Source organism: Mytilus californianus, unplaced genomic scaffold (assembly GCF_021869535.1).
Source record: "Mytilus californianus isolate M0D057914Y unplaced genomic scaffold, xbMytCali1.0.p SCAF_7, whole genome shotgun sequence".
In the NCBI taxonomy this organism is placed as follows: Eukaryota; Metazoa; Mollusca; class Bivalvia; order Mytilida; family Mytilidae; genus Mytilus; species Mytilus californianus.
Window position 1 is genome coordinate 99,998,247 of NW_026262723.1, and position 26,162 is coordinate 100,024,408.

Here is a 26,162-nt window from a genome sequence, read left to right on the forward strand (position 1 = left end):
ACATGTCAACAATCATGGTATTGAACAAATAAGAGGACATTTTGAAAAATATTTAATACAGGCATCATGCCTTTTACATGCAGTAATCACGCATGTATCACAGGTGTATTTCCTTACGCATGTAATTCACATGTGAAACGCATGATCACATGTGTTTATCATGCTTATCACATGTGTTTTTCACACGTGTCACATGCGTGGCATTAAACGTCTCTTTCACATGCGTGTGACACACATGTGAAACGCATGTGTCACACATGTACACATGTGTGGCATTTTTGCCAGTGTATCATAGGCATGACAAAATCATTGCTTCACACCTAGAAATTATTATGCTTTGAATTTTACTGTCTGTTATGTTGACTCTCCAGGAATTTCTTTTATCTGAAAATGAACTCTTTGTCTATTGGTGTTGTGATTAACATGCCAATAGGTCCGCTGCTTTACATGCCCCTTTCCTAGTTTTTTTGTCAGCCTGTTGGTACATTTTAACTCAAAACTTTACCGCAGGAATTATAATACACCACTTTAAGACATCTTTAATCTGTGTTAAAAAAATATTCATATTTCTCTCTCTCCATATTGTTTTCTGTCATGTTTGTTATCATGCTCTTCAGGCCCTTCATTGGATTTATAAACAATTGTATATTTCATTGTACTGTATAGCAATGAAAATGTACACATCAACAATAAGCTTATCAAAATCAACGTTTAATCATATTAAATCAATAATAATAACAATAAAAAATATATATATAAACATCATAAAAGTTAAAAGCTAAAAAAATAAAATCTGTTTTTTCTGACCATTGAACTCCTCCAATGTTTTTATTTTAAATTTAATTGTTACCCAAGAATAAAATAATACACTATCCAGCAATTCTGTTTTATTTAAATAAATAAATATGAGAGATGAATACAGTCTTAAAAAAAACACTTTTTTTGCAGTTTCAGTGCATGGGGTTTGCAAATCAATACAATAAGGTGTAGTGAAGGAATAAATAACTTTTCATTAGGAAAAGTTTTGACAATAAAGTGTTGTATTTTGTTAAAACAAATTGATTTCATGAGTATTTAAAACTTTTTAATTTTTTTTCAATACAAATCTGTCATATTTTGGATATTCTCAATACCAATGAAGGGTGTGGTCTAATAGTTATACTCATCACCCTACGGAATGTAAATCCAGGTTTCCATTCAAACTTGAATTCTTTGATCAGTCTTGATATCACAGTTTTAATTTCCAATTGAGCAAATTTATTTCCAATACACATGTATGGTCCTTTACCAAATGGCATAAATGCCTTGGAATCTGATGGTGATAAAAATCTTTCTGGTCTAAAGGTATCTCCATCTTCCACGTTCAATCTAAAATAAATCAACTTTAATTTACTGTTAAATCAAACATTAAAATATACAACATTGCAAAATGAAAGTAGACTTATTGACAAGTTATTGTCAACAGAGTTTACATATACTTCATCTCATTCACTACTGCATCACTCTGTTCACTGGTAGGAGACAAATACTCTCACTCCCCCTAAACTGCTTCACTCTGAGGACAGATATATACAGTTCCACTCTCTCACAACTGCTTCACCCTGCCAGCAGCAGGACACACAAAATCCAACTCCCCCCTCCCCCAACTGCTTCATCATGTTCAGAGGACACAGATATATTTCCCCCACTGTTTTGAAGATGATTACACATGTTCATAGTTCTGTATTCTCACCTATTCTATAACCTAAATTTTTAAACAATAATGGGAAATAACTCCCGTAAGATCAATAACAAGATTGCCTATGCTGAAAAGAATTGCCTTCTTTACTGATTAACATTTTTTTTATTTAGAAATTTTTTTTGGCTTAATTTTAGCAGTGATTTATGAAATAGAGGTTAAGGTCAGATGAACCCTGTCAGAAAGACAAGTACACATTTTAATCAGTTTATGCACCCAATATATTTGACCTTTTACTAATATTATCTGAGAAACCGACCTCATCATGAAACTTAACCCTTAATCATTAAACTGTGAAAGAGGTCAATGTCAGATGGACATGTACAGCTTGGATTTTGTAGTCATTCTAATGACCATTATTATGTGTACCTATGTAATGCACCAACATGGAGTCCTACAACAGTGCCAGCCGGGATTTTATAGCCATTTATAACATCATCATGTAAACTCTTCCTAAAGAAACATGGAACTGGTGGAAATAATCTGTAAAACAAGATTTATTTTAATTAAATATATATTGAGTCGTTAAGATAAGTTTAACTACAGGTAAACTTAACATTATCAATTTACACCTTGCTATCATTCCCTGCACCAAATATAGTTGACCTATTGTCTATACCGGGTAGTATCTGAGAAACCAACCGTAAGACAAAAACTAAAACATTGCCAAATGAACCAGGAAAATGAAGTCAAGGTAAGAGGAAACCCTGCATTAGGGACATGCACACTTTCCAATCATTCAGTACACCAAATAAAGTTGACCTATTGCTTATAGTATCTCCAAAACAGACCTTAGCATGAAAATGAGGTCAAGGGTAGATGAAACGGTACTTAATTAAACTATTGCTTATAGTATCTGAGAAATCACAAAAATTAAACACTGGCCAATGCACCATAAAAATGAGGTGCAGGTCAGTTGAACCCTGCCAGATGGACAAGTACATCTTACAATCTTTCCATACACCAAATATATAGTTGACCTACTGCTTATAATATCTGAGATATGGACCTGACATGAAAACTTAACCTCCATCACTGATCCATGAAATGAGGTCAAGGTCAGGTAAACCTTGGCTGATGGACATGAACACCCTGCAAGGATCCAATTTACCAAATACAGTTATCCTATAACTCCTTTTAAGTGAGAAAACCATGTGATAAAAAAATAACAGTTTTTTAAGCAGTTGTTGAACCACGAAAAATGAGATCGAGGACAATGGACATATGGCAGAAAGAAGCTTCAGAACCTAAGGCTTCTATTACAAGATAAGAAGTTTCCAGGTGGTCTACCTTCTGAATTATGAAGTTTATACAATTGGTTTAGGCTGTCTCCAGCGGTGGCATCACTATGTCTCATATTTTAAAACTTGTTGCAGGCAAGACAATAAAATTGGATTCTAAAATCTAATGATTTTACAGTTAATTTTTATCAAAAATAAATATCTTTCTCCATAATAAAATCTTTATATAGAAATATTTTATCAAAATAACATTGTCCATAATAACTGAAGTAAACATTTTAATATATAACACAACTTGTTAAAGATACAGTTTGTGTACTCTAAAATTAAATGTTCTATAGTAACCTTTATTAAATCTTTTGAAACTCCATGTTTCTATGGTACCATTTATCAAAAGTTACCTCATGGTTTCCTTAATAACACAGTTAAGGTATTTTAACTTGTCTAACTTTTCCGGGTCACATTCAGATATATCTGGGAAGACTTGATTCACCTCTGCTCTTACTTTATCTTGTATTTCTGGATACTGTGCTAGCTGTAATAAAATCCAGGTCATAGCTGTGGCGGTTGTCTGAAATGAAAACAAAGGTAATTTCAAAGTTATGATTAATTTAGAAAACATTTTTCATTTAACCTTACAGGAAGTTTATTTAGAGTATTTTAAAAGGTTTTTTTCCAAATACTGTGGATTTATTTATTTCTTGTGTACCAATTTTTGTGGATTAAGAATAAGTGTATTTTTGGGGATATTTGATTTCATGGTTTTGCAATAGTCTGCATTCAAGCCTATAGAAAATGTGTACTACAAATACCAGTGATATTTTCATACCAGAGTAAGTAATTCTATCAACTAGAACAATGCTCAAAAGAGATCTGTAGCTTATCATTATACAATAAAAAAAAAAACATTATCAGGTCAATATCTGCAGATAAAACCAAAAATATCCTGAAAAACCTGGGTATTTCAGAAAAAAGAGAGAGATAAGGGCAAAACAATATCCTAAGTCACTTAATGGTGGATAAACTACTCCAAAAAAAGAGATTTGTACCTTTAAAAAAAAAATTCTGTGTCAACAATGTTGAATCTTAAGCATTTAAACAGTCTGAAATTAACTATTAAACATGGATATGTTCCGGATCATATGAGTATTTGGACCATACACGTATAGTCATGACCATATGCGTATACTCATATGGTCCAACAATACGTGTATGGTCGGACCATATGAGTATATACTCGTTTGGTCATTAACGGGCCGGACCATATGGGTATTTAGACCATATAGGTATTTTTTTTAAATAAATAAAAAAACTTCACAAATCTCATTCTCTAAACCCAAGACGGCTAAAAAGTTACTAAATGATTTCCTTTACCTTTGACATATTGTCTGAATCTTGGTGTATTTGTTATCTTGCCTTCGTAAGAATCAATTTAAAGTCATTTATCCTGTCAAACATTTCATCCGTAAGTGAAACCACAGGATTTTTGGGCATTGACCCTTTTTTTTCTTTTTTCCTGAGTGGTTAAATATTTTTTTTTTATATTTGACCAAAAACTCCTTAGAGCTTGTGTTGTATATTTGACTTATGGCGAATCAAAATAACTTTTTCTTGTTACTTTTTTAAAACAAAGTTCTTCTTATTTCTACTTATTTTTCATTTAATTAATGTGTTTTCTCTCCGATCCATTCCATTTTTTTCATTTCATTGATGTGTTTTCTCTCCGATTCATACCATTTTACTGTTATTGTTAACTTAGATCGTATAAATAGGAAGTAGAAATCATGAAATAACTTACATCAATTTGAAATATTTAAGAAATTCTAATTTACTTAAAACCAATTTAAATACCAAAATAAATGAATCTATAAAAAAGAGGATTCAATGTACTAAGTGCTTGTGAGTAGAATAATTGACTTCTTGTTCAACACTTCATTTAGATATTTCTAGAAGTTATTATCCAAAGTCGACATTTCTGTTTTGTAAGTTACCTGTTACCTTCTGTAATTCCCTCCTCTATCAGGAGAACCTGGAGTTTATCCAGTAAAATTTTTCTCTATATTTACAGTCTGTTTCCAGTCACTATACAGTTAACAATTTTTCTATTTACAACTTATGAGTTTGGTAAACTTTAGAACTTATAAATGTTTTAATTACTTTCAAGGAGAGCACTTCGTTTTTCATGAAGAGAGTAGCACAGACTTCTTGTAATTGATTCCACCAAAGTAATGTCATTTTTCTGTAACACAGAGTACCATTCAAAAAGACTACAGTCCAAGATTAATTGTATCATTTTAGAGTTGCTAACACATATGTCTGACCACGCAGCAGTTCCAATCTTTGGTACAACAACTGTATAAAGTTTTGTGATAATAAAAATGTCTCTAATACTTGTTAAAGCAGAGCATAAGACTAGGAAATGTTCTAAGTTTTCAGTTTCCTTCCTCACACAGTGGACAAATTGAGGTTTTTAGACCATTTGAAAATTTTGAGCGGTGGTATTGTAGAATGTATGTATCCAAAAGCATTTTGGTTTTATAACAGGCTTTCAGTATACACATTTGTTCCGAACCTGCACTCTTCCATATAGAATTGAGAGCACCAATTTTACAGTTTTTGATATTTAAGTACCGCAGTGACGATTTCGATTTGGCTTCAGTAAACAGCTTTTCAGACCAAAAAGCATCAACAGACTTTTTTACTTTCATTTTCCACATGTATTTTGACTCTGGTTTAAATAAAACCTCTGAGGCACACGGTAAATTATACTGCTTCAAAATCTTGTCAGCCCTAATAAACCAGCTTTTTGAATTTTTTCCTTTTGTAGACAGTTGACGTTTAGCAAGATCATTTTCAACAGAGTCGCTTCTAGCTATGGTACCAAACGTTATCAGAATCTTTTTATGTAGAAGTGCAGTAATAGGTAGTTGACCTAGAAGTAGATAAGCTCCAGCGTTGGAGGCTCTAGCGGGAAGATTTTGAATTTGTTTCAGAAAGTTATTTCAGAAGATGTCCAAACGGGAAATATCTTTAGCACTAAGATTGACTATTTCAAGTCCAAATAAAAAACGTGGAACCACATACATTGACCAGAGTTTACATGACACCTCTGGGTTAAGTCCATTTAAACCATGTAATCCTGAGCCCATCAGTGCATAAGAAGTCTGTCTTGCAGTTTTTAGACGATTTCCAACAATTGTCTTTGTTGCCTCTACTTCACGAGAGTCTCTATCAATTCCTATATGTGTATAATTTTCTACAGTTTCTAATGCTTCTGAGCCAATGTGAATTTTTTCCATTTGATTCCAAAGGTTGCAATTTAAAGATGAGTTCCAAATCATAACTTTAGTTTTTTCCTTACTTATCTTGTATTCTTCTGTCTCTGCAAAATGGGAAGTATAATTTATCATAGTCTGAAGTTCATCAGGTTTGGAAGAGACAAGTAGCAGATCGTCTGCACACATTGGGGTACCTATAAAAACATTTCCAATTTTAAAACCCAAACTGTCATGTTCTAACTTCTTAATTAGTGGATTAACGAAAAGTTTGTAGGTGAAAGGTGACCATACACTGCCTTGACGGACGCCTTGGAGTTCAGAGAATGGTGCAGTTAATTTGCCTTCCCAACTGACTGCAGAGTTCATATTTGTGTACCAATCATTTAAAATTTGCCAACTTTGTCCAGAAATATCACTTTGAAATATCCTTTTTAGCAGAGAGGCATGCCAAACAACATCAAAAGCCGATGACGCATCAACAAAAGTAGTATATAACGTTTGTCCTAATTCTTTTGCTTCTATGATTGCCTCAGTAAGGGGAAGTGCCGCAAAAGTAGGATTGACCCCGGCAGTAAAGCCACGTTGAAGTCTGCTCTGTATCTCTAGTAGTTTAGGTTCCTCTAAACAAAGATGTACCGATTCCATCAGTTTTCCCATTACAGGAGAAACTGTAATACGTCGATAAGATTTTTGTAGGCAGATAGGTTTTCCATGACCTTTGAACAACGGTGAAACAATACTTATAATTCTTTGAAACACTGAGGTACACGCTTAAATTTGAATGCTTCATTCATCAAGTTTGTAAGTATTTTGGCTGTTTTTCCCCTCCATATTTAAAATATTCAGCAGAAATTCCAAATTGGTCAGCAGCTTTTCCAGTTTTCATTTTTGAAATACATTTTTGAACAGTTTCAATATCAAATTCAATAGTTTTTTCATCTTCATGCTCAAATATGTCTTGAAGCAAAGTACGGTCTAGCTCAACTTGAGAACGGTACTGTTGATTTGGCAGTTTTTCCGAAGGAGTAGATAAGTCAGTGAAATAATTTGTCCACCCCTCACGAATAAGATCAGGTGTATCAAAGTGAATGTCATCAATCAGACGGTCAAGTAAGCGTTTTCCACTCTGCCTCTGACGGCGAATAATTTTATAAAATGTGGCATTGTCACCAGAATGAGCGTTCATAATGTTCTGATAGAGAGAATGTCGCTCTTCAGCATTCAGTTGTCTTTGAAATTTTCTAAGTTCTCTTTTCATATCTAAATGTTTTCTGTTTGCAGGGTCGTTTTTGTCAGACGGACATCCAAGGGCTTTCCATTACCAATGTGCATCCTTGCTTTGTTTACAGAGATGTTGCAGCACAGAATTCCATAAGCGTTTCCTTTTTCCAACAGAAATTGTTGGTGCACATTCAAAAGTGGTTGTAGTCAAAATATAAAAAGTTCTTCACAGCTCATTTCGATAAATGAAAAAATACTGTTATCGATAAACATATAGCTTAATCTGTTGAAGTAGTTGTTCATATTTATCATAGTCAAGTTTTTTCCAGTTCACTTTCTTCAATGTTGCAATCGACTTTCCAGACTTAATAGTTTTAGCAGAAAAGAAACATGACAAGGTTGCCTGCACTGACCAATGAGATGAGGTGTTAAGCGGTTCATCTATCAAGACTTTTATATCTGAGATTTTATCTATTTGAGTAGAAGATATAAATATATATTAATCAATCTGGGAAGATTGTTTCCCGCTATGGTGGTAATAAGTATGGTCTTCTGGGTAGTCCTTTGGCACAGACAGATGTTTCTCTTCCAAAAATGTCTTTAAAACTTTATCTTGGCGATAACCCTTTAACCTATTCACACTGGCATTCATGTCACCTAATATTATAGTTGCTGAGTTACTATACTTTGTCATAGTTTCACCTAGTTCGTCCAAAGTACTTTCAAATAAATCCATTGAATAATTTTGACATGGCATATAAACACAATACAGGTTAAAATCTAAAATATCAGTATTAAGTGTCACTGCACTAACTCAATGACTCCCCTAGTTTAGAACAGTAATTTTCTATGCTATTTGATTTGACCATAAAATCGCTGTACCTGCCATACCTCACAGTTTTGCATAATTAGAAATGGGATCTGTATCATCAATACACTTTATAAGACAACTCCAATTATTTTCAGCACAGAATCTCTCCAATTTAGGTTTTTCACAATTATACAGAAAATGTTCCTGAATGGCAATTATTGAATTGGTTTTCATTAAAGTTAATAAATATGCCTTATTGGATGTAAAGCACTCAATGTTCAATGTTACAAAACTCAGTTGTTCATGTGTGTTCCTTGAATTCTCGGCGGATGATTTGATGTTTGGCCTTTCTCTAAAAAAATTATTTGTGGGCAAAGTTTCACATTCGGGCATCTACTGCACTCACTATTGTGTTGTTTGGAGTGTTATTTTTTTACACAAATTCCATTCTCACGGGCACATTCTAAGTGATTTTTAAGTTCATATCTTGCTTCTTACTATGGGCTTTTGCCCCCACATGAGCTCCCTGTAGTCTTATATTTTTGTTGTTATATGTATAGTTGAATTGTGAATGGTTCCTTGTTATAGGGCCAAAATTTGGGTTTGTGTGCATTTGGAAGACTTGCTCTGCTCTAGGTTGAGCTGTAGGAACATGTACAAAATATGGTCGTACCACAGAGGTGCCTTGAGTTGGTGCAAACTGCTGAGGATGAATAACTGGTACAGTAGTAGGTGGTTTCCCCATGTTAAAATGCTGACTCATATGGGGGTGAGCTTGATGTATATTTTGTTGAGCTAAGTTAGAGTTATTAGATGCTAAAAGTTTATTGTTTATCTTTTCAATTTCGTGCTTCATTGAAACCTTCTCTACTTCCAAAGAGCAAATTCTGGACATAAATTCATACAGCCTTTCGGACTGAGTAGCTTGCATTCGCAGGAATTCCATTTGAGTATCAAGTAACTTTTGAGTTTGAATGTCTGAGTTATTAAAATTATGACTTGCTGAATATTGAGATGACATACAGGTATGATCTGGATTTAACAACGGACTAGAGTTCATAGATGTTTCATTGGTTTGGTTTTCTTGGTTTTTGTTTTGTTCTATTAGATAAACTGTTATCACAGAGATATGTCTCGCCTTTTTGTAATTTTGATTATGCAAATGTTGAAATTAAAATAACAATACTTTAACATGTAAGTAATACAAATATTCAAAGTCGATGAACCATGACTGAAGGTACATGGCTAAACAATCTCCATGGAATGAGATGTGCCAATGCTAATACAACTGCATACCAAATACCATTGACTTATTATAAGTCGTTCCCTTTAAACAAACCTAAACACAAACATTAACTTGTAAACTATGTAAAAGTTTAAAAGTCAATGAACCATGATCAGGGGTGGGGCTATATAATCTCCATGGAAACGATACTCTCCGTGGAAATGAGATGTGCTAATGCTTATACAACTGAACACCAATTAACATTGGCCTACCACTAATGGTTCCCCTTGAACTGACCTAATCACAAACTAATACATGTTAACTTAGCAAAATTTTCAAAGTCTATACACCATGACTTAGGGGGCGGAGCCAAATAATCTCCATGGAAATGAGATATGCCAATGCATATACAACTGCATACCAAATATTATTGACCTACCACTAGTGGTTCCCAATAAATTGACCTAATCACAAACTAATACATTGTTGACGCCATCGCCGTCGGAAACAGCATATCTATGTCTCGCTTTTTGACTCGGTCAAGGCGAGACAAAAACGGGATTTGAGTAATCTATTTGAATGATCTAGATCAGTCACAGTTTTTTCCAATGCTAAGATTTTTGAAAGAGATAGAGCTAATTGTTTTGCAACTGCTTTTTGGTCGTATTCATGTTCCTTTAGTTCTTTTTCCCACTTTTCTAACTCTTTTTCCTTCTTTTTTAACTGTTGTTCGAGAATAGTGAGTTCAGAGTTTTTAAAGGTTGGCATTGGTGATGCAATATGTAACAGTTGATTGACATTACAATGACTTGGTCTTACATTAGGCTCAGATATAGTAACATCAGTACCATGACTTTCATTAATAAGTGTATTATCATTATCCTTTGCTAGTTCAGAGATTGTTGGAGAAGGCAGGACATGATTGTCGTTAAAAAATATAATGTCGGAGTTTGTATCTTGTAGTAAATCTATGTCTATAGGCGACGTGTTTACAGATAGGAAACACATTTCTACACTGCTGACATCTTGAGTTTCAGATACCGATTGAGAGTCGAGTGGGGGTCCTCGAATATGATCACATTGGAGATCTTCAGTTAATTCATTATAATACATATCAGAAATTGACAGTTTATATAATTTTGGTGTAGTAATTCCGCAATTTCCCTCAGGCTGTGTATCATGACCAATATTAGGGTTTGATGATGTTTCTAATTGAGCAAGACCTGCTAGACATGCACTTCTGATACTCTCATTTTTTCCTTTAGTAGTGGATTTTTATCCAGAGTCTCTAGCACTTTTGGTAGGTCCACCTTCACGAACTCCAAGAACTGTGAGCCATTGACAAGAATACGAGAAGTTGTGTTATAGAGATTGATTTTATACAATTGTCTTTTTTGGTTGGCTAGTTTTACAGAGATATTTTCTTCCACTGTCAGACCTTCTTCATCTACAGTTTTAGTATTAGAGTGAACTTTTGAGCAAGACGGGTCGTTAAAATGTCTATAAAGTTCTGCTTTGAAAACCTAAAATAATCCAGCATCACATTCAATAACTAAATTGCCCCTTTTTACAATCTCAACTACTGAGAATTCCCTATCAGAAACTTCAATTTTCTTTTTTAATGCTTTCTTTCTGTTCAGTGCGTAAGTTTTTGTACGAACATTTTCACTTTTATTTTCTACACACGGTTGAAGCCTTGAGGGTGTAAAGACTTGTGCTGGTCTACGGGTCCTCTTTGATCGAATTGATAGGTGCGACATGATACCAAGTATTGAATATAAGACTAAGTACGGATAACTTTAGGATGAAGATAAAGTTCATAGGTCGTTGATAAAAAGTTCATAAAAACTATCTTGGCGTTGATTAAAAGTTCATAAAAAGCTAACGTGACGGTAAACAATGTTCTAATATCGTAAAAAGTATGACTTCTGCATTAAAAGTTCAAACAGGGAGACAGGCTGGCACTGCCGGTAAAAAATTGTTCTAAGTGAATATAAAGGTATTTTCGAAAGTTCATTTAATAGTTGCACTTGATGATAAGATCACGACAGCTATGCTAGTCTAAGTTAAAAGGGGTACCAAACTCAAATTTTTGAACTTGTAAGGTGACCGCCATTTTGGCGTGCAAAAATATACAGGTGCATGGGATAAAACTTTATGTACACAATAAAAAGGTGGAATTCCGGACTGTGAAATATTGCTTAGGTGATTTATGTATATATATAAGTGACTTTGCTAAAAAGTGATGGAAAACAGACTATTAAAACACTTTAAAATTCTAAAAATCTGTGAGCTGTAAAAAACTTGCTGCTATACAACCGGAACCGGAAGTCAACAAGAACAAATTGATAATGACCACGCAAAAAAGATTATACTATAATATTTCTAACTTGTGAATAAAATTCACTTTATGTCATTAATCATGTAACAATGGTTACCATATGATTGTATAAGTGAAAAATTCATTTTTAGAAACACTTTTATTATAAAACCTTTTCAATGTCCATCATGTTAATTACCCGGATCATACACGTATGGTCGGACCATATGAGTATATACCAATATGGTCATGACCATACGCGTACGGTCCAAATACTCATATGGTCCAGAACAGATATATACTATGGATAGCTATAGTTGTCTCCCTTATTTATAATGAAATAACTTTAATTTACAGACATCTGTTTAAACATAATGCATATTTAGGTAAATCTTTTATTATATAAAGATTGTAAGGTCTATCGTCAATACTGTAAATTGTGAAAACTGCGACAAAATAGGTTTCGAAAATTTTGATAGCATTATTTGTATGCAAAACATTTCCCAAAATCGCTATTATTAATCTCAAATATTTGTCCATTGTTAAATTTTTTTTATAATAAATGCATGCAAATATTTTTGAATTAACAGTACTTACATCAAATCCAGCAAAAATAAATCCAATGATTTGACCAAATAATTCTTTATCGGATAATCCTGATCCTTCGGAATCTCTGGCAGACATTAATGAAGTTAACAAGTCTCTATGTTTATTTTCTGTAGAAAAAAGGTCAACTTTTCAATCATGACTTTTAAAAAGCACTAACTATTTTTCAATATTGTTTTCTTTGTTTCATCATGCAAGAAGCTTTACATGAATGCACCAAAAAGTTAGGACTTTCCCAGTCCCATATTTGCTATCTGGTATTTATTTGAGCATGTAGTTTTAAGCAGTTATTGAATAAATATATTCACCCTTTTATTTATTATATTTGATAATTAATTGTAGATTTGGGTGTGTAGATGCATAACAAGAATTAATTCAGGTATTGATTTGCCATTAATTTTACTATTGAAAAGGGTAGATTTCCTGAAACAGAAACAGAATTGGCACAACTAAGTCAAAGTATTTTAATTATATACATATGTATAATGAATTAATGGATGGTTAATGTCTAATAAGAATCAAATTGATTAAAAAAAATCATTAATTCTAAGGTTCCTTTCTTCTTTAAAAAAGGCAAGATAATAATAAAAGAGATTTTCTTTTATGAGTAATGTGTAAAATATCCATATACAGAATGGGTTTTGCTCATTGTTTAAGGCCGTACAGTGCCCTATATTTGTTTATATCCACATCCTTACTAGTCTCTTTAAATAGCTGTCTCCTTGGCAATCATACCACATATCCTTATTTCTATATAGCAATATACCTACCATTAAATTCTTGCATTTTGTATTCTTTAATAATTTTGCTGGTAAATTCTACAATAAATTCTCTATCTTTTGCTGTTTTTTTATTTTTCTTTGTAGGAAGTAGTCTTGAAAAAGGCAGTAAATCTACAAAACTACAAAAAGTGGAATTCTGCATATAAGTAATAAAAATTAATTACATGTAAAACAAACCAAAAAATAAAAAACTATCTAAACTAGATGTGTTACATTCAGAAGAAATGACTACAGAATTATTGTGTTAGATATTAAATAATTTGAGATGCTCATTCTACTCCAGTTGATATAAACTAACTTAATAACAATACCACCTAACTGCAATGTTAATAAAAATTATTCTACTATGACCTTATGAATAGTTTGTTTTTTAATGTTATGAACTGTTATCATTTTCCAGCATAAATTAATGATGATGAATGTGTGTTTAACTTCCAGTAGCAAATATAACATGAATAACAGGTAGAGAATATGTTGATGTAATATGAATATGATCTCTGCTTTGTACTAGATTTATATGATGAGCTGTATTTTTAACATCTAGTTTACAAGGTAACAATCTGTAGGAAGACATGTCACCCTACCCAGACCCATTATTTTAACTCTGAGCCGACCAGCCTTTGCTCTTACTCCTGAATGCAGTGTGCTTAGTGGAGAAGCAGCAAATATCAATTTTCAAGACTTTAATTTGACTGTAAATGGGATAAAAACCCAAACCTCCTGCACTCAAGGCAAGCACACTTTTTTACACGACCACTGTGGCAGTTGTATGAACTGATATTTCTAGTATCATACTAAATGGAGTACGATATGAATAAGTGGACATAAATAATAGTACACTTTTCAAGCAAAAGCCTTGTGTTTACTTATTTAATTTGGATTTAAGTGTAAGCTTACGTGGTTCTAACAGAATCCACAAGATGTCTAAATCTCATTACACCAGTTGACTTTGGATTCTCTAAAGACTGTAAGTCATACTGGAAACCACACTGGCATATCACATCTAATGTCTGAAACATAGAAAACTTATTTTTCTTCATCCATAAATCTTAATATATATTTAATCATAAAGATGAAAGCCATCTTTCCCCAAAAAAGGTAAATGGGATAGATTGATTGGTTGTTGATTACTTAACCTCCAGTGGTAAATACTGGAAATTCAGAAATTATTGCAAGGTTTTTATTAATGTGAATAATGCAACTGTGTGAGTATCGCAATAATAAGAAATCACATTCTGATATCTGGTTCATTTAACTGTATGCAGTTTTTCCTGAAATCACAATAATAAATTTTGCATTTTTGTCCATTCGTCAAAAATCGCAATAATAAATGCATGCAATAATAAATGCATGCAATAATTTCTGAATTTACAGTATTTCATGCAGATTCGGGACAATGAAAACTTAACCATTCAAGGAACAATATATATCATAAAATAATGTCCCCCATGAAATATTGTCCGTCAGACAAAATTTCATATAAAATATAGTCAGCGGACACTGTTACATAATGAAATACTGTCCAGGACAAAATTTCATTATGAAATAGTTTCCTTGTCCATGAAATTTTGTAACCTCCTTCTGGACAATGTTTCACTATAAAATACTGTCCATGACAATATTTCCCTGTGAAATTCTGTCCATGAACATATTTCTTTATCTAATTATGTCTTCCTGAGAAATCCTCTGCCATGAATATAAATTAATTATGCAGGTTTGTTTTTTATTATCAATCAAATTAAACACTGATATCATTATCCAAAATATTAAATGTTTATAGCCTCCCTTTCATGAGACAAAATTTCATGACAATCCATCTATGAAATATATATAACCTTGGATAACCTCACTTTAACAAGACAAAATTTCATACTAATACTATTCATCTATGAAATATTGTCTGTATATGGACTTTTCTAGACATTATTTCATAGATAGGGACAAAATTTCATGATACAAATACAATATTTTGCTTTACAAGGACACTTCTGTTGTTTTTATACATTTTAAAAGTTTCACACTTTTTCTAGTACATGTATTATACATTATACTGACAGTGAAATCGTGAATGGATTTTCAGGAAAATTATATTTTAATGGCATAAACAGCAGACAATCAGTTAACCTATAAAATAAATATTCATAATTCAAGCAACCATATAAAACAAACTAAAGTTACAAATAAATAATTTATGCACATATGTTAAACTTACTAAACGACTTAAGGTAGCTTGAATATCTATATCTGCAGTGTCTGTCCTAGATTCTGATAATGCTTGGTTGTACAGTTGGAATAATGCATTCCCCCTTTCTTGGAATACTGGAATCATAGCTGTTTAATGAAAGTGAGTAAAAAAAGTTAAAGATAGGCTCAAAAATATTATAAGCTTCTCAGACAAGTCTAAGTTAGGTAATAATGATTTTGGTGAGGGGGGTTTTAATCAGGGTTTACAGTTATTACTCCTCATGTTATTATATGACCACCAGAAAAGAGAGCAGGTACAGGGTAAAATGTCTTGTCAAAGAGATCACCTAAACCTAATTTTTTTCTTATGTGAAAGTGACAACACCACATGTGGTGTTGGTTTCAGTTATACATCAGGCAAACACAAATAAAATTTGCAGGTCATGTCAAGAAAATACACCTGTTAAGGAAGCCATAGTATCCTAAAAAATAATTGAATCCACAGTAGTTTTATTGCTACTCAGTTGTCTTCAATATATTATATAATTATTTAAAATGATTTTAAAAGATATTCTCTGAAACTCCTCTCGTCGCAGTGTGTTCGTCTCAAGTGCGGGAGGTCAATGGGTTTATGAACCATGGCTGGGTCAAACCAAAGACTTGAAAATTGGTATTTTCTGCTTCTCAGCTAAGCACGTGGCATTCAGGAGTAAGAGAATTTATACTGGTTGACTTGGCATCAGAATAGGGTGTCATGTCTTCCTGCGAACCTTGTAAGCTAGCATGTTAAAAATCTGGCACAGCCTGTCAGTCTAGTACAAAGCAGGGTTTATACTCATATCATATTATCATGTTCTCATCCTGAAAGAGGGTCTGGATGGGGTTTACAGAGTAGAGAATATTGGCCAAAAATAAAAATAGAGAAAAATTAACAAAATATATCAAGCATAGAGAATAATGGAGTGCAAATATATAAAGAGTAACTGTGGAAGATAAAAGAACAAGGTATTTCAATACTGATAACAGAAAAGAATGATGTACAGAATAAAGAAATCCTCTAATTACAGAAAATTTTAATAGTAAATTCATTTTCATTAGAATTTTACAAAATTAGCATTGTTTTTAAAGAAAAAGAAAAATGCCCTAAAAATTTAAGAATACAGAAATTAAGGAACCCCCATCCAGATCCTCCTGAATATGCATTTAATCTACCATTGGACTTTAAATAGCCATTCATCCATCCATCTGAAACTTCAAAATTTGCACAACTTACTATGAAGAAGACTGAGAACAAATCCAGGATAACAAATCTTCCTAATCATATGATGGTGTTCCCCAGACAGCACAAATAATGCTGGACTTACTATGAAGAAGACTGAGAACGAATCCAGGATTACAAATCTTCCTAATTGTATGATTGTATTCCCCAGACAGCACAAATAATGCTGGACTTACTATGAAGAAGACTGAGAACCAATCCAGGATTACAAATCTTCCTAATCATATGATGGTGTTCCCCAGACAGCACAAATAATGCTGGACTTACTATGAAGAAGACTGAGAGCGAATCCAGGATTACAAATCTTCCTAATCGTATGATGGTGTTCCCCAGACAGCACAAATAATGCTGGACTTACTATGAAGAAGACTGAGAACAAATCCAGGATTACAAATCTTCCTAATCATATGATGGTGTTCCCCAGACAGCGCAAATAATGCTGGACTTACTATGAAGAAGACTGAGAACAAATCCAGGATTACAAATCTTCCTAATCATATGATGGTGTTCCCCAGACAGCACAAATAATGCTGGACTAACTATGAAGAAGACTGAGAACAAATCCAGGATTACAAATCTTCCTCATCATATGATGGTGTTCCCCAGACAGCACAAATAATGCTGGACTTACTATGAAAAAGACTGAGAACAAATCCAGGATTACAAATCTTCTTCATCATATGATGGTGTTCCCCAGACAGCACAAATAATGCTGGACTTACTATGAAGAAGATTGAGAACAAATCGAGGATAACAAATCTTCCTCATCATATGATGGTGTTCCCCAGACAGCACAAATAATGCTGGACTTACTATGAAGAAGACTGAGAACAAATCCAGGATTACAAATCTTCCTAATCATATGATGGTGTTCCCCAGACAGCACAAATAATGCTGGACTTACTATGAAGAAGACTGAGAACAAATCCAGGATTACAAATCTTCCTAATCATATGATGGTGTTCCCCAGACAGCACAAATAATGCTGGACTTACTATGAAGAAGACTGAGAACAAATCCAGGATTACAAATCTTCCTAATCATATGATGGTGTTCCCCAGACAGCACAAATAATGCTGGACTTACTATGAAGAAGACTGAGAACAAATCCAGGATTACAAATCTTCCTAATCATATGATGGTGTTCCCCATACACAGCACAAATAATGCTGGACTTACTATGAAGAAGACTGAGAACAAATCCAGGGTTACAAATCTTCCTCATCATATGATGGTGTTCCCCAGACAGCACAAATAATGCTGGACTTACTATGAAGAAGACTGAGAACAAATCCAGGATTACAAATCTTCCTAATTATATGATGGTGTTCCCCAGACAGCACAAATAATGCTGGACTTACTATGAAGAAGACTGAGAACAAATCCAGGATTACAAATCTTCCTAATCATATGATGGTATTCCCCAGACAGCACAAATAATGCTGGACTTACTATGAAGAAGACTGAGAACAAATCCAGGATTACAAATCTTCCTAATCATATGATGGTGTTCCCCAGACAGCACAAATAATGCTGGACTTACTATGAAGAAGACTGAGAACAAATCCAGGATTACAAATCTTCCTCATCATATGATGGTGTTCCCCAGACAGCACAAATAATGCTGGACTTCCTGTCACTGTAGTAATTTCGTTATTCCTGAAAAATATTTTGCCAAAAAAATTTCTAAACTGATTTGGTTATAAGCTGGCTCTTTCCCTAGCTAGAAGTATAAGAGTTAATTTGGCAAGAATCTAGGACTCTTTCTACAGAAAGCAATTTATATGAAGGGAGTTAATTGTTCTTCAACTTTCTCAAAATGATATGTACTTATTAGGAGTTCAGCCTACAACTCTTTCTTTAGCTGATAATTAAGCCTATAACTCTTTCTTTAGCCTGTTATGTAGTAGACTAAACTAATTTTAGCTATAATCTATCAAAGATCAAAAACTCTTTCTAAATGAGTTATTATATGAGATTTGGGCTAAATCAGCTATTACCTTACAAGATCTTTACCTAGCAGTATGTATAATTAATGTAAATTGATTAGACTGTAACTCAAAAAGACCATCCCTATAGATTCAATTGAATATGACAAAAAGATGGTTAGAGTATAATATCATAATAGCTCTTTTAAAAATAGTTGATAAAATATGAAGTTTTACTGTGCAGTGGTCTTTTATTGAAATATGGGTAATTGAATCTTAATTATATATCAAAAACTAAATAGAAAAACTCAGAAGATAATTTTAAGTATACAAAACTTATATTGAATGTTGAAGACAAAAGAATCAAAACATAAAACAATTTAATCTGTATAAACAGACAAGACACCATAATTTTGTGAAGATTTTAAAAAGCACTGTACTTACTGTGCATCTAGTCTGTGATAATTTTTACTATTTGTAACTAGTATGTGCTGGAAAACTTTAGGATCCCCAGTAAGTAACCTTTCTTGACCTCCAAACCAATAAAATCGTATCAATTTTGATTTTAACTGTGTCATCCACCTTAAAATGTAGAGAGAAAAAAGAACAAAACATGAAGTACAAATTTTCTGTGCATGTTTAGCAACTGATATACCTGTTTATTGCTCAGAGATTGCCTTGACATCTGACAGACTTTTTGTGACTTGATTGGTCTATGAAACAGCAGAGAAATTTCAAACAAGTTTCTAGTCATAGATTACCCTGACATCTGATGGCCTTTTTTGGACTTGCTTGGTCTGTTGGACATCAGAGCAATTTCAGACAAATCCATTGCTAGTCAGAGCTTGCACTGACATCTGATGGCCTTTATGGACTTGCCTGGGTTGTGGGACATCAAACATCAGAGCATTTTCAGACAAGTTCATTGCTATACAGAGATTGACATCTGATGGCCTTTTTGGGACTTGCTGGGGCATGGTTCTAGTTCATCACTATTATGAAAATGAGAATGATGAAGAAGAAAAAATCCTCAGAGTGGTTTTTGTCCTTCTGGGTCACTGGAAGTTAAAACAGCACATATAGTTAAATCCAAAAATATTCAAGACAAACAATATCATCCACTACTTAAATTTTCCGAATTTGATTTTGTTGCAAGTTGGAAATTAATGTTTTTGCACCAGGTAGTTTATGATATTAAATCAGGTTTACTAACACCATAGAATACACTTTTTCATCATTGATTTCACATTCAACTGAAGAGGGTATCAGTTTTTATAAGATATTACAAAGGAACCATCCCATCAAGGTATAATGATAAGCACAATCTCCATGGGGTCATGTTTCAATTGCAAGCTGTTGACAAGAGCATTTCAATCAACACTGGTTTGCAATGTTAAAAGGTTTCTGAACATAGATGAACCAAAAACAGTTAAGTTTAATTGTAGACTAGAATCCTAGGAAGTGGAAATTAAAAGTATACAAGGTTGTTGAAAATAAATCAAAACTATGAAACCATTTCACAACATTTTGTATGGTGCAAGGTATAACTTTTGTGTGGAGGACTTGTTTTAGCCTGATCAGCAGTCATCAGGACAGTTTTAGAAAAATATTTATGTATTCTAGCGGAGAGATAGGCAAACTATTAGTTTTCTTGTTTGAATTGTTTCACATTTTGTCATTCAATCACTTTTACAGCTTACTATACACAATGGGTTTTGGGCATTGTTAAAGGTTGTCTGGTGACCTATTCTTGTTTACATCTTCATCAACTGAACTCTGGTGGATAGTTGTCTCATTGGCAATCCTACCACATCTCATTATTATTATACCAGTAAAAAACAAGAAGGTTGCATGTAAAATTAAATCATTAATTCCACTCTATTCAACTGTTGAAATTTGGATACCAATTTATTTGTACTGTAATGTAATATCCCCCCTCCACCTAAATTTGAAGTACTAACACTTAGTCCTAGTGCAAACTCTTCATAACATTTGTTTAAGGTGTAATTTATCAACAACTTCTCCTGTCTCTATAGTATACCTCAAAGCATTAGTCATAGCCTCTGCTCTTCTGGCTTCTAACATATTTCCTACTATTGGATAGTATGCTAATCCAGGAACCTGTCAACAAATTTAAGATATCATACAACTGTGCTCTGTTTAACCTTTATATATATAAAATTCACATAAACTTTAGTGCTGAAGTTTATTTCTTGACACATGATATATTTCATATGATTTTTTTATATGAACTTATGCATGATTTTTTTTGTTACACTTTCTTGTTGGTTTGCTGTCTCATTACTGTTTTCTAATTATCTCGTTTTATCCAAATTGTTAGGTTTAATATTCAAGTTATAATAGAAAGGATTTATCATAAATGAAAATTGTATTCTGGTACTTTGACATGAAAATGATGATCACAAAAATAAATGAATAAAAAAATGAAAACTTACTGCTCGTAGTGGTGATAAAAAAGGCTTGATCAACATCTTATACATGTACCAACTTAAAATTAAAATAATTCCATAAACAACCAAGTCTGTGATGAGAGAAATGTTTTTCTCCATAGTTGTCGGTTACCATTAATCTGTATACAACCACATCTGTAATTTATCAAAACATCATGGATCACTGAGCTAGAAAAAAATATTTCAAATAAATTTCAACTGCAAAGCTTTCCAATACATAGCTATGTTCTAAACTGTGTTGGTGTTGAAAGCTTTACAATATACAGCTATGTTCTAGACTGGATTTGGTGTTGAAAGGTTTCTGTGTATCTAACCATGCTCAATGCTTTCACAGTTCCACTGTACAATGTATATTCAAGCCCCTTAGGTAAAAAATTCTATTTTGACAATAATAAGATGATTGATTGATTGATGTTTGCTGTTTAACACCATATTCAGCATTATTATACCTCAGTATGTATTTTCTTTATACAATTATCATGATTATAGACACATAAAGTTACTATTTTAACGAAATTGTCTTAAAAAGATTATTAACTGGTTAATAGTTTCAAAAGCGATTAACCGGTTAATAGTTTCAAAAATGATTAACAGGTTAATAGTCTTTCTACAGGAAATTTTCCCGTACCTTCTTTATCGTCTCCCAAAACATCCAAATGATTTTTTATACTGCAACTGTGCTATTTGCACAGTCAAATTATTATGACGTCAATACAGATAATTGCTTCACAGAATTTTTACGTTGTCTACTTCAAATTAAATAAAATGCTCCGCAGGGCGCAGCTTGATACGACCGCAGAGGTCAAACCCTGAACAGTTGGGGCAAGTATGGACACAACATTCAAGCTTGATACAGCTTTGCATTTGGATTGTGATTAAATATTTGACACAGCATAGGTTTCTGACACAGAATGAATGTGGTCTAAGAACTTAAAAATTTTAAATTGGACATTCACCTATTATGGTCCAATATCCAAAATCTAAATACATGGTTAGATTCAGCATATCAAAGAACCCCAAGAATTCAATTTTGTATGAAATCAAACAAAGTTTAATTTTGGACCCTTTTGACCTCAATGTGGACAAAGTTGATAACGGGGCCCAAAAATCAAAAATCTAAATACATGGTTAGATTCAGCATATCAAAGAACCCCATATATTCAATTTTCGTTGAAATCAAACAAAATTTAATTTTGGACCCCGATTTGGACCAACTTGAAAACTGGGCCCATAATCAAAAATCTAAATACATGTTTAGATTCAGCATATCAAAGAACCCTAAGAATTCAATTTTTGTTAAAATCAAACTAAGTTTAATTTTGGACCCTTTGGACCTTAATGTAGACCAATTTGAAAACGGAACCAAAAATTAAGAATCTAAATACTAGTACACGGTTAGATTCGGCATATCAAAGAACCCCAATAATTCAATTTTTGATGAAATCAAACAAAGTTTAATTTTGGACCCTTTGGACCTCAATGTGGACCAATTTAAAAACGGGGCCCAAAATCCAAAAACTAAATACATGGTTAGATTCAGCATATTAAAGAACCCAAAGAATTCAAGAATAAAACCCCATTGAAATTGGTCAAGAAATAAGCAATTTACTAGTATACGAAGTATCTTATTTTGCACAATACTGTGCAATTAAATATTTCTTGCTATTGCGCAATACTGTACAATTGACAATTTCTTGCTATTGCGCAATATTGTGCTATCGGATATTTCTTGCTATTGCGCAATACTGTGCAATTGAAGATTTCTTGCTATTGCGCAATACTGTGCAATTGAAGATTTCTTGCTATTGTGCAATACTGTGCAATTGAAAATTTCTTGCTATTGCACAATACTTATTATATAATAATTTACACATCCTGTTTAGTGTGTATCTCCTACCATATCATTATTATTTGCTTTTAAATATAAATCAGAAATAACCAACTTAAAATGGAAAATTTTAAAAGAAAAAAAAAAGGAAAAAAAGAAAAAAAAGGAAAAAAAAAATCCCCCCCCCAAATTTTTTGAACCCCCTTATGATTCATCACCCCCAAACTCAATCCCAGCCTTCCCTTTGTGGTATGGTACCTTGCAGTACAATTTCAGAGAGATCCATACACTTGAACACAAGTTATTGTCTGGAAACTAGAAAAATGTGTTTTTTGGCCCCAAATTCCTAAACGTTTAGGGCAATTACCCCCAAACTCAAACCCAGCTTTCCCTTTGTGATATGGAACCATGTAGTACAATTTCAGAAAGATCCATACACTTACTAACAAGTTATTGTCATGAAACTAGAAAAATGCTTGTTTTTTTGCCCCTTTTTTGGCCCCTAATTCCTAAAATTTGAGGCAATTACCCCTAAAATCAGTCCCAGCATTCCTTTTGTGATATGGAACCTTGTGGTACAATGTCAGAGAGATCCATACACTAACACACAAGTTATGTCTGGAAGTTACAAAAATGCTTATTTTTGGCCCCTTTTTGGCCCCTAATTCCTTTAATGTTGGTACCATAACCCCCAAAATCAATCCCAACCTTCCTTTTGTGGTATTGAACCTTGTGGTAAAATTTCATAGAGATCCATTCACTTAAACTAAAGTTAGAGTGCGAAAACCAATGTGTCTTCGGACGACGACGACGACGCCATACCAATATACGACCACAAAAATTTTTTTGCGGTCGTATAAAAATGATGGGTTACCCAAAATATTTCATTTGGAACAGTTGTACATTTTTTTTGTAAGAGTAACTGTACAAAGGGAATAACCATACATTGTCTCAAATATATACTAGTTCTTTATGTATAATAAAACACTAATTTACTGGCTATTCGGACAATAGCAAGTTCATTGTCCCCCGCGACAGCAACTATTTTGCTCCGCTTCACGTCGGGGAAATAGTTGGTGCCTCAGGGGACAATAAACTTGCTATTGTCCTCAAAGCCAGTAAATAGTTGTATATTATCATACCTCAGTATGTTTTTTCTATATAAAAAAGAATTAAATATTTGTGCTATTTCATTCCACAGACTATTTGTCAGTCAATAGTTTCAAAGACTATTACCCCAGTTAATAGTTTTATCAACATATTTCCCGGATTTTTTCATACTAATTTTTCATTTGACAACAATGACGTCATTGACTATTTTGCATGGATTTGAGCTCTTGGCAACGCGTTCAACCCTGAAATATTGTAAATGGTATAATCTGTATGTGTCTGTCGTCGTAATTTCAAATTTTTAAATATATTACTTACCAGAAGCAATTAAAAAAGAAAAACTACATATTTTAAGATCTAAAACAAAACAAATTTATGGTATGGAACTGTCGTCGTCTTCATAATCTATGATTGCTTTGGTATACAGTAATATATTTTAGCTAGCGTTTATTATATGCACAGGAATTATTACACAAGGATTCCTGGTCTTGATTACAGTAAATAAGATATTTACAAATACACACGGGAAAAAAAGGAACCAAATAGTTCATCTTGTGCATGTTCAAGTGACTATTTGGTTTTTTTTCAAAGTGGTGTATATAAACTTTTTAGAAAGTTGTTTTGTTCGGTATAATAAAACACTTAATGACTGATTATGAGTGTAATAGCAAGTTTGTTGTCCCTTTGATACTAACTATTGCCCTTGGCTTCGCCTCGAGCAATAGTTGGTATCTCAGGGACAACAAACTTGCTACTGTATTACCATCATAACCAGTCAATAGGTGTATACTATTTTTAATTTCGTGGCAGGCAGTTTTTATTGGTGGAGGAAGCCAGAGTACCCAGAGAGAACCAGGACCTTATCCAGGAAAACTGATGATTCATTAAGAGATGTTGGATAAATGTCAAAGAGACAGAAACCCAACAAAATAAATCACTAAGACATACAGTCTTTCACAATAGACAGTCGTCTATTTATTATGTGTGTAAAAAGACATTATTAGATATAACAATTAAACCAAATGTCCTATACCATTGAGGCTTTTTGCAATGACTTGCCATTGATAAAGGTCACGTCCTAGATAATGAACTTTGAATAAAACATTATATTTTTAATGTGTTATGGGCTTTTAAGCTTTCCAAAGCATTCTGAGTCTGTACAAGTGTAAATTATTTAAAAGGGAAAACTTTCAATTGTTATACAATATTGTGATATAATACTAGCTGATATTTTTTTACATTTGCGGACCGCAAAATTATTCATTGTCAAAAAATATCATTAAGGACCCAAGAGCTACGGTTCCGCAGCTAGATATATTAGTACTGACATTCAAATTTCTTGTTAGTCAGAAATCAGCAGTTGTAGTACAATAAAAAAGAACTTACATCCAGTTGTATTTTCAGTCAAAAATTTTCGTGGTACCGAATGGTTAGGGGAGTGTAATCAGAATTAAGCACTATTGACCTGTTACCTGTTTAACTGCCATGCAACTCCCTCCTATGTCAGGAGAACCACCAATCTTATGAATTGGTGTAAAATCACTCATTCGGTTGAAAATTCCCAGAACAAGTTTAAAAGGGAAAACTGAAAACTGTAAAAGGGATATCAATTATCTTAGTTATACCACTAAATTCCTCAAATCAAGAAACACCACCAGCATGTATGCGTGACAAACCACCAGTACGTATCATGGTGCGACAATTCTACGCATTTACATTATGAAAAGAAAAGATTAAACAGTTTGTAATAGAAAAATGCCTCACGCGTACAAAAGGGTGTTGAATGTAATTTTTAAACAGGCAGTGGCTATTTAGCAAATATATCTTAATTAAAGCCGGGAAAATAACACATTTCTCAGTATTGCAATGGCTATTTTGTTTTGCCGGACCGGCAATAAAATGAATTTGTTATTTTGCCGGTTCTTTGTAAAGAGTGAATTTTAATATTTACTTTTGAAATGAAAAGTACAATGAAAATGTGCATAGCCAACATAAAAGAATCAAATTATCACTCATATAGTTAAATAAGATAGCAGTTACTATATTTGAGTTACATATAATCATTTACAAACATTTATGAGTCCAATTGAAAATAAGAATTTGTAAAAAAAAGAATTAGCATCCATTTGTAGCAATGAAA

The 26,162-nt window shown here is 33.0% G+C and overlaps 1 protein-coding gene across 2 annotated transcripts; it reads right to left on the reverse strand.

Moving 5' to 3' along the window:
• Window positions 1-690: 690 nt before the first annotated feature.
• LOC127707693 (uncharacterized) lies at window positions 691-25,472 on the reverse strand. Of its 2 annotated transcripts, none has more exons than XM_052212356.1 (12): window positions 25,409-25,472; window positions 21,070-21,219; window positions 20,655-20,734; window positions 19,058-19,195; window positions 18,229-18,344; window positions 15,435-15,553; window positions 14,120-14,232; window positions 13,211-13,341; window positions 12,432-12,550; window positions 3,381-3,550; window positions 2,108-2,221; window positions 691-1,368 (listed from the first exon to the last, which is right to left on the reverse strand). In XM_052212356.1, the coding sequence occupies exons 2-12, from the start codon at window positions 21,181-21,183 to the stop codon at window positions 1,110-1,112; spliced, it is 1,473 nt and encodes a 490-aa protein (XP_052068316.1). In that variant the 5' UTR covers window positions 21,184-21,219; window positions 25,409-25,472; the 3' UTR covers window positions 691-1,109. The 2 variants fall into 2 exon arrangements, with proteins under 2 accessions (XP_052068316.1, XP_052068315.1); XM_052212355.1 differs by having other exon boundaries at window positions 21,070-21,252; window positions 25,409-25,457.
• Window positions 25,473-26,162: the final 690 nt, after the last annotated feature.